At 38.6% G+C, this 9909-nt stretch overlaps 1 protein-coding gene across 3 annotated transcripts in view; it reads right to left on the minus strand.

Annotated features, from left to right (window-relative positions):
* Positions 1-9909, minus strand: part of ACBD5 (acyl-CoA binding domain containing 5) — a 60484-nt gene that overhangs the window by 32412 nt on the left and 18163 nt on the right. For 2 of the 3 annotated variants that reach the window (XM_045300198.1, XM_045300197.1), the window contains exon 5: positions 7183-7297. In XM_045300198.1, the coding sequence (XP_045156133.1) occupies positions 7183-7297 (115 nt within the window). Of the gene's footprint in view, positions 1-7059; positions 7093-7182; positions 7298-9909 lie in introns of all 3 variants that reach the window. The other variant, XM_004716116.3, reaches the window with a different exon arrangement.

Genomic DNA, 9909 nt, shown 5'->3' on the forward strand with positions numbered 1-9909 from the left:
CCCTCATCATTCTCAAAACATTTCCTCTCCACTTAAACCCCCGGCATTAAGTCATTTTCCCCCTCCCTCCCCGCTGCCCCCTCCCTCACGAGCCTTTGATAATTTATAAATTGTAATTTTGTCATATCTTATTTAAGTTTTTTTTAAAGCATAACTTAACATAATTAATTTCTTAAAGAGGCAAACTGTCGTAATCCTCAAAGTTATTATACCCTCAGAATAATTACGTAAGGAATTCCCAATTCAAATGTGCATTTGCATCACCTGAAATGGTTAAAAATGAAAATTTTGAATGAGTAGGTCTGAGGTGATCTGAGAGTCTACATTTCTCACATGGTACCAGTAATGTGGGTCACAGACCCACATTTAAACAGTATTAAATTTCACGTTATATATAACTTATTATTGTATGTTACTCTTTTCTAAGTCTCCTAAGTGGCTAGTCTTTCTCCATGAACTCTAGAGTATTGAGATGTAGTTACTTACTTCATATGGAACCTTCTTTTTTCATATGGCTCTTCTGAAACCTATAATCCCTCCCTTCTATGATGTACTGTAAATTCTGGCCTGTTTTTTTCAATCATTTTATTAGGAGCTTGTACAGATATCATATCATTCCATAATTCAATCACATCAAGCAGTGTTATACAATTGCTACCACAGCAGTTTAAAACATTCTTTCTTCTTGAACTCCTTAATATCAGCACCTCTTAACCCCCCACCCCTACACCCCTACCACAGGAACCCTTATTCTATTTGCTGTCTCTATAGGGTCATCAATCCTGGGTTCATATACCAAAAAAAACTGAAAAACACAGAACAAAAATTCAAGAGGGCTACTCTCATTGACAAAATACATCAGAGATAGGCCCCAATATAACAATAAAATGAAACGAAGAAACAAGCAAACAAAACCCCAGAAAATGTTGAAAACAAGATCAGGTCTAACATGTATCAGAGGGGGGAATCAACTGGCAAGGTTTAAACCATTTAAGTCAGGGTTATCATTTTGATCTATAGTCATTCCCCCAATGCACTGTTGGGTAACCAGGTTATTCCCATCCTCCCATTATGGATAGAGAAATCACTGGAGGCTTATCTCCTGGATAGATCTCACAAATGTATCTTGGGCTCGCACTGTCATCCAGAACCTTCTGCAAGTCAGAATCTCACAATTTAGGCTCTGATAATATTCCCTCTTTTGGTTTTGGATTATATGATTTACAGTCCTTCAGTCACTGATATTGATGTGCTTCTTCCATGTGGACTTATTTAGATGGCTGTCTGTTCAGAAACAAGCCTTTAAGACCCCAGACACTCTTTTATCTGATAGCTGGGCACCATTTAATTGCTTAACCACACTTTGCTATAGGACCCGTATCTTTTGTGTTCTCTTCCCGAGAGTATCGAGCTGGACCATGATGTAAGAACTAATTGTTCATAAATTGGAGCTAGAATTTAGTGTGAACCCTTAGCCCATTCCTGGATCTATGATGTGTTTTTTTTTAACCTGCCTTTGGCTCCCTTTAGAGAACTCCTTGTTAATTTATGGTACAGAGTCTAATCAATCATTTCCCTGGAACATAAAGATCTTCCATAATATTGTCACTGATTTGCCTCTGGTACTATTTTTTTCTTTATTATCTCATTTACTCTTTTAAAAAAAAGTTTTATTAGCACTTCATTCACTTGTTATACAATTTGATAATTCATTCCTATCAAGAATAGTTGTACAAAAACAGAATAGTGTACAATTATCACCACATTCAATTCTAGAACATTTTCTTTTTCCTTGAACTATTATTCATGTAATTATTTTTTTCTAATTGTAGCAAAAATATACCAAATAAAACATTATCCAATTCAACTATTTCTACATGTATAATTCAGTGTCATTATTCTCTTCGCGTTGTACAACCATTATTGATATCCTTTTCCAAATTGCTCCACTACCATTGACATAAACTCAATGCCTTCTAAGCAACAACTCTTTCTCCTTCATCCATGTTGGTTTCATTCAGTGTTTTTTTTTCCCCGTCAAGTTTGGTTTCATTCATTGTTTTTTTTTTTAAGTAGTTTTCTTGATATAGTATTCACATAGTATACACTTCCTGTTAAACTGTTTTTTAAAGAGTTGTATTTACATCATCACAATCAGTTCTAGTGCTCCCTTGCCCCTCATCATTCATTATTTGTGCCCCTAGTTCCCTCTCCTTCCCCACCCCCAATTCTCCTCCACATCTCAGATAAATCCTTACATCAAGTTACTGTCTCAAAGCATTCACTGCTGTGCTTCACAAACTGGAAAAACCAACAGAAACAATAAAAAACAAAAGCAAAATAAATTGGCAAAAAGATGATAATAATAATATAAAGATAAAAATACCAATAAAGAGTAAAAGAGAAAAGACTACCACCAATATTTAAAAAGCCAAAGGAATTTCTGGAACAAGGGAGAAATGCTTGAGCCTAGAGCACATTCAGGTTGAGTTAAGGGGGAGGTCAACTGACCAAGTGTACTCTTTTCCCATGGCTTGAGCCTTCATAATTAAGTTTACAATAATCTCTGTGTGATAGTTAAGCTGTTTGAGTCCCTGATCTATGGCCAGAAGGGGTCTGCCAAAGGTTTAATCTCATAAGATACTCCGCAGAGGGGCTTGGGGTCCCCACTGTTCCCCAGGGCCTTCTACAAATTGGGTGTTCACAGCTTAAGCTACTTCTCCCTCCATCATATTTTGATTTTGTCATTTAAGCTTTGGAACACACAGGCTGGTGTGCTTCTTCAATGTGGACTTAGTTGATGCCTCACTTAGATGGCTGCTTGTTGAATACAATCCTTTAAGACCCCAGACACTATTCCAATGAATAACCGGGCACCATCTGCTTTCTTTACCATACTTTGCTGTAGCACCCTTCTCTTCACTGGTCGTTTCATGAAGATGAGTCTTGAGTGTCAAGCCAGGCATGTTATAAGAACTACTGTCTACACTCGAGTATAAGCTGACCCGAATATCAGCCGAGGCATCTAAATTTACCACAGAAACTACATTTAAAATGTGCTGAAAAACTTGGCTTATACTCGAGTATATATGGTAACTGTTTTTGGATTGAGCTAAGTTGGAGCCCAGAATCCATCTGCTTGTCTCCAGGTTGGTTATGAATGACTATGGTTTACTTGGACTATTGTATTATGAGAAGAACAAAAGCCCACAAGAACAAAAACAAGGTCACGGGGAGGAGACAAGCCAGTCAGGGTGCAGTGTAGCAATGATAAAACATACAACTTTCCTCTAGTTCCTAAATGCTTCCTCCACCCACTATCATAATCCCAATTCTACCTTACAAATTTGGCTAGACCAGAGGATGTACACTGGTACAGATAGAAACTGGAAACACAGGGAATCCAGGACAAATGATCCCTTCAGGACCAGTGGTGAGAGTGGCGATACCAGGAGGGTGGACGGAAGGTTCGGTGGAAAGGGGGAACCGATTACAGGGATCTACATAGAACCTCCCCACTGGGGGACGGACAACAGAAAAGTGGGTTGAAGGGAGACGTCAGATAGTATAAGATATGACAAAATAATTTAAAATTATCAAGGGTTCATGAGGGAGGGAGGGAAACGAGGAGCTGATGTCAGGGGCTTAAGTAGTGAGCAAATGTTTTCAGAATGATGAGGGCAACGAATGCACAAATGTGCTTTACACAATGGATGGATGTATGGATTGTGATAAGAGTTGTATGAGCCCCCAATAAAATGTTTTAAAATAATAATAATAAGTATTATAGTCTTGGAAACTCACCAGGGTGGTTCTCCCCTGTTCTACAGGATGGCTCAGTCGACATCTATTAGATGGCTATGAGAAGAAGACTCTTGTGGTTATAATCAATAACCACTTTGCAGGGAATTCTCTGTTAAGCTATGTGACAGGATTAAAGCGCTCACCACCCTTTGTTTCCTTATGGGTATGATCAGCTGAAGGCAAAAACAATTCCATCAAATCCAATTTTGGTGACCTCCCTTCCTGAGGGAGCAATTCCAGAAGTAGGAGAGACTTACTTGCGCTTTCAGACATTTTGCTTCTTGCTCTGGATACACACAGCATATGGCTAGCCTCTGCCTGACCTCTGGGTATTAGGACTTGAGCTGTGGCCTATCACCTGACTTGATTTTACTAGCTTCTGAAGCAAGCTGGATCAAGAGGATTCTACTCCATGGTATTTACAAAAATACTCTTCTGCATTTATAAACTATCAAGGGCTCATGCGGGAGGGGGGAGCGGGGAGGGAGGGGAAAAATGAGGACCTGATGTCGGGGGTTTAAATGGAGAGAAAATGTTTTGAGAAACGATGTACAAATGCGCTTTACACAATTGATGTGTGTATGGATTGGGATAACAGTTGTATGAACCCCTAATAAAATGTTAAAAAAAAAAAATACTCTTCTGGCTTGCACCAGCTTTCTTTATGCTTCTGGGCTAATCTGTTCAATATTAATATCCCTGCATGTGGCTCCGGGGAATCACTGTATCGCATCTAGTACCAGTATCTGATTTTGTGGTACATGATAAAACATTTAAGAGTTTCCTATCTAAGCCCTCTGGACTTCTGACCCATTGCACCATCCTCCTTGGTACACCTCTGTAGTGAGTTGTTCTAAAGGTGCTTTCCACGTCACTACCCCCCCCTCGCCCCCCAATATGATCAAGCCCTAACTCTCAGAACTTGTGAATATGACTTTAATGTAGCAAGTACCCCAGCCACCCACAACTATGTGAGCCATTGTCTTACAGTTTGTGAATTTTGTGAGCTTTTGCAGTGAATTGCAGAAGCCTGGGACACGAGGGAATACACTATAAGGAGGAGTGGTGGTTGGTGGCAGAGATAATAGAGTGTATATGCTGATAACACCCTTATCAAAGTCTACAGCAGCTCCCTCTTAAAACAAAAAACAACAACAAAAGCTAAGTTTTTCACAGAAGATTAGGGCAGGTTTACTCCTAAACTTGTTTGTTTTACTGCCAAATGGCTTATAAAAACCTTAGGGTCTGCAAAGCTTTTGACATTTTTTGAATTATAGCTGATTGTGGACTTGAGTCTTTATTACTATTACTCATTCACGCTTGTTTTAGCACTGGTGGCTTTAACATCAGCTTCTGGCCAGTAAGCTATAAACCGCTAAAGCAGGCTGAGAGAAAACAGGATACATTTTTTCTGGATAGAATAAACATAAATTGTATGGGGGAATTATTTGTTAAGAAGACTTTTAAGTAAGCCAGATATAAAACGGTATGGCACGGGTGTCAGCAGTCACCATAAGTACATGCTTTATTATCAGGGCAGACACAAAATATAAGGCCTGATTATAGGACATTATTAAAATACTCCGTGTTAAGAAAGAGCGACCAGGAGCGGAAAGGGGTGTAGTGGAATAAAGGGGGAACTGATCACAAAACCCCTAGCAGGGGACTGAACAACAGAAAAGTGGGTGAAGGGAGACATCGGTCACTGTAAGACATGAAAAAATAATAATAATGTCTAAATTATCAAGGGTTCATGAGTTAGGGAGGGTGGGGAAGGGAGTGGGAAAAAAATGAGTTGTTACCAAGGGCTCAAGTAGAAAGAAAATGTTCTGAAAATGATGATGGCAACAAATGTACAAATGTACTTGACACAATGGATGGATGATTGTGATAAGAGCTGTACAAGCCCCCAATAAAATGATTTATAAAATTAAAAAAAAAGAGCGAGAGAGTGAGAAAAGGGATGGTATTCTGGGGGTGGGGGGGTTTGTTTATTTGTATTTAAAACTTTAAAAAGTTTCCCATCACTTCTTATGTGCTTATTTCACTTTGCTTTCTAAAAAGTCATAAAGAACAAATGTTTACAGTTAATACCAATAAATCTTGCATCTTATTCATTCAACTGCTAGTGTGAAAAACAGAACATGAAAACAAAATTCTAAACACAAACAAGAAAATACATGCACTATTAAAGTAGCTAGAAAATAATTCAGCTACAGTGTTGCTAATATAGCTCCTATAGCAAAAAAAATATGATTCATTAAAATAAAACCATGAATTTGATGACAATTTCATATTACTAAGAGAGCCATCTGTTTTGTTCTCATAATTTAACATTTAAGGGTTATGGATTTGAGGTGTTATATTTTAGAAAGGATCTCTGATGACTCAATGGTTAAGAGCTCAGCTGCTAATCACACCATCCGTGAACAGAACCCACTAGGCACTCTGTAGGTATTCTCTCCAGAAACAATTACAGCCCAGAAAACTCTAATGTCACTACATTGCACATGTAGAAGCTGCGGAATTGGTGTATGTTTTGCTTTATATGAGGGCCCTGATGGTATAGTGGTTACAAAATGGGCTGCTAACCACAAGATCAACAGTTCAAAACCACCAGTGGCTTTGTGGGAGAAACTGAGGCTTTCTACTATGGTAAAGAGTTGCAGTCTCGGAAACTCACAGGTGGAGTTCTACCATGTCCTATAAGGTTGCTATGACTTGGCATCAGATACTTGATGGCAGTGAATTTGGTTTGGGGGATTTTTTGCTGTGTTCAGGAGTCCTGGGGACATAGTTATGCACTGAGCTGCTAATTGCAAGGTCAGTTGTTCGAATCTACCAGCTGTTCCATAGAAGAATGAAGAGGCTTTCCATTCCAGTAAAGATTTACCCTCTCAGAAACCCAAAGGGGCAATTCCACTCTGTTCTATAAGGTTGCTATGAGTCAGAATCAACTCAAAGGCAGTGATTTGAGTTTTTGCTGTGTATATTTTCAACAAGAACAAAATAAATACAATGTTGGAAGAAAAACCCTTTATGGCAGTTCTACTGTGTCCTACAGAATCACTGTGAGTTGGAATCAACTCAACAATACATAACGACAATAACAATAATTTTGAACTTTAGGAAATTAGTTTGTTTTGGGAAAAAAATTTGAGTGACAATCTTTTAAGTTATACAAATTTGTATACAATTCCTTTGGGATGCAAACTAATACAGAGAACAATTTTAGATGGTTTTCATTATTCCTACCTTCTAAATACTTAGAGATTTTCTCCAATCGGACTGGCATGTGAAAACAAAATCAGATACATAAACATTAATGCAGAATATAATCATTTGCTGAACTAAAAAAAATTGGGAAAGTAGTCCAACCTGAGGTTAAATCAGAAGTCCTGCCACTCTTTTTGTCCTCTACGATTTCATAAAAGGGTCCTATGACATGCAGCAATTCTTCAACTTTCTCAGTCATTGGCATAGTCTCAAGAATCTGTAACCAAAACAGAAAATAAATGTGAAATCCTGAGTATTAGTCTCATCCAAACTAGTGTCAAGTAATCTAAAACTTTACTTATTATTGAATGTTAGGATTTGAACTACCTTCACGATTCTTTAAAATCACTGTATTAGGTACAGACTTAATATCTATATTCTCCTAGGAAAGTTTGGGAATATGAAAGGTCTAAATGTGCTCCCATTTTACACATGCTTCCTATGAAAGTTCACACAATCATCCATTAATGGTGTGCTAAAAACTAGAAGCATGACTGTAAAATGAAATAGAAAACTGTGGATTAGAATCAAATTATGATGTCTGTTTTTTAACATTAAGTAGAATTGACTTGATGGCAGTGAACGAGTGAATAAGCATATCTAAAAGGGCATGCCGTGAAGTAGGAAATGCTAATCACTTTCAGGCACCTTGATAATGGCTGCTCAATTGAAGATGATCAAATTTAGAAAGCATTCAACTACAGAGCCACAAATTAGTGTCAAATAAAAGATAATTCTGAGAATGATAAACCAAGAATTCTGATGATCAAATTCAAACAAAAAACTGAAGTCAAAGAGTATGTTTATTTTGACAAGAACAACATCACAGTTAATAAGTGGCAGAGAGATTTCAAACACAAGCCAGTGGCAAAGATTATTCAAACACAAGTATACTACACTGTAGGCATATAAAGAGCTGACTTCACTGAATCTGGTATAATCTAATCATATATTCTATCATAACACGCACTCCACATTTCCTTTGAGCTACCTCTCAAATACAGCTTATAAAGAATTCTCAAAATTTCCCAGTGTTTTGGCATGGGCTTGCAATATCAGAACAACTAATTCATTGCAACACGTACTGGCAGGATGCAAATATACAAAGGCGCTTAGAGTTCTCATGGTAAGCTTGGATCTTAGCAATCAATTTAGGCAAATTACAAATAAAGAGTTTACTCTGAGGAAGAAACTCTCAAAATTTAACAGCCAAGAATGTTCTTAGTCATTTGCAAAATTCTACCCTCCACATCTCAAGTGCTGAAATACAAGAAAACTGGTGTATGTGCAGGTGCACACACACAGGCAAATTCCATTCTAGGTAACTATTACTGTCTTCGGAGAAGACATTTTCTAAGTTATACAAATGATTAAGTACTAGACCAGTCTTTCCTAAAGTGGGTGAAACTACACACTGGGGGTACTGGAATGATTGAGAAGGGCTGCAAAGCAGATACCTACACTTCATCCTGGATCATGGGCGGTAATTTTTAATTGCCAGGGAGGCACTGAGTAATTTTTTTTTCCGAAATGAGTTTGGTAGGCCAAATAAATTTGGGGGCCTATGTCTAAACTATTAACTGAAAGATTGGTGGTTCAAACCCACCCAGAGACATCTTGGAAGAAAGGCCTGGTGATCTGTTTCCCAAAGGTCACAGCCTTGAAAAATGCTACAGAACAGTTCTAGTCTGGACATAAAGAGGCACCATGAGTCAGAGCTGACTCACGGCAGCTAATAACACAAGTTAATAAAGCTAACTGAATATGCTGGGACCTTATCCAAATGAAGAATGTACTTGCATTCATATACATATATATGGTGGCTGAATGGCCTCTACTCCACTCTGTCAAACAGGGTCATATGAGCTGGAAGCAGCTTGATGACATCTAACAACAGTAATGACACGGACTCTGGCAAAAGAGTCTCTAAGCACAGGAAGTGTCTGTGCTCATGCAATCTTTTTTTCTGGTTGAGAAACATCACTGACAGATGACAAAAATGTTACACACACCATAGAAGGCTGACAAAAATGCTATTTAATACTGCAAAGCAAGAAGCAATTTGTGAACTATATCCAGACATATAAATTAACACTGCTTGAGTTAGCAAAGTGCCAAGTTCGGTAATAAAACCTTTGGAAAGGCATCATATGAGATGATTATTTAGCAATATACAATTTCATTTACTAATATGAAAAAAGCTGAACTCTGGAAAGAATCCAAGAGACCCCAGAAGAATTTATTTCAGAGGACAACACTGAAGCTGCAGATCAGGGAGAGGAACATGTCTGATCAGAGCACACGGGAGCAAGTGAAGGGGGAGGGAGAGAGAGCGCAGCACATGCTGCCCCACTAGCCTTGACTACCATATTCCCGATCAGAGCAGCCAATCCACAGAGAAGACCATATGGCCAGCCCCACTATGAGACACGACATCTCTCACTGACCCATAGCCCTACAGGGGACAATACTGGAGACACAGTGTGGGAATTGCACCTAATCTGACCCCACCACACCGAGGCAAAAGACTAAGGGCGTGTAACAGAACAGCAAGGGGAACAGAGCAACGAAGTCCCCAGGGAATACCAAAACAGACTTTGGGACCAGGGCTTGGCACCCCATCAGACTCGACCGAAAAACACTCCTAAAGGCCAACAAACAGTCCTTCAATTAACTACAGGCTTTTCTTTCTTCTTTTATTTTAAATCATTTTATTAGGGGCACATACAACTCATGACCATACATACATACATACAATTGTGTAAAGCACATTTGTACATTCATTGCCCTCATCATTCTCAAAACATTTGCTCTCCACCTAAGCCCCTG

The sequence above is a fragment of the Echinops telfairi genome, unplaced genomic scaffold, assembly GCF_000313985.2.
Source record: "Echinops telfairi isolate 266 unplaced genomic scaffold, ASM31398v2 ScPeMD7_7461;HRSCAF=8499, whole genome shotgun sequence".
Classification (NCBI taxonomy): domain Eukaryota; kingdom Metazoa; phylum Chordata; class Mammalia; order Afrosoricida; family Tenrecidae; genus Echinops; species Echinops telfairi.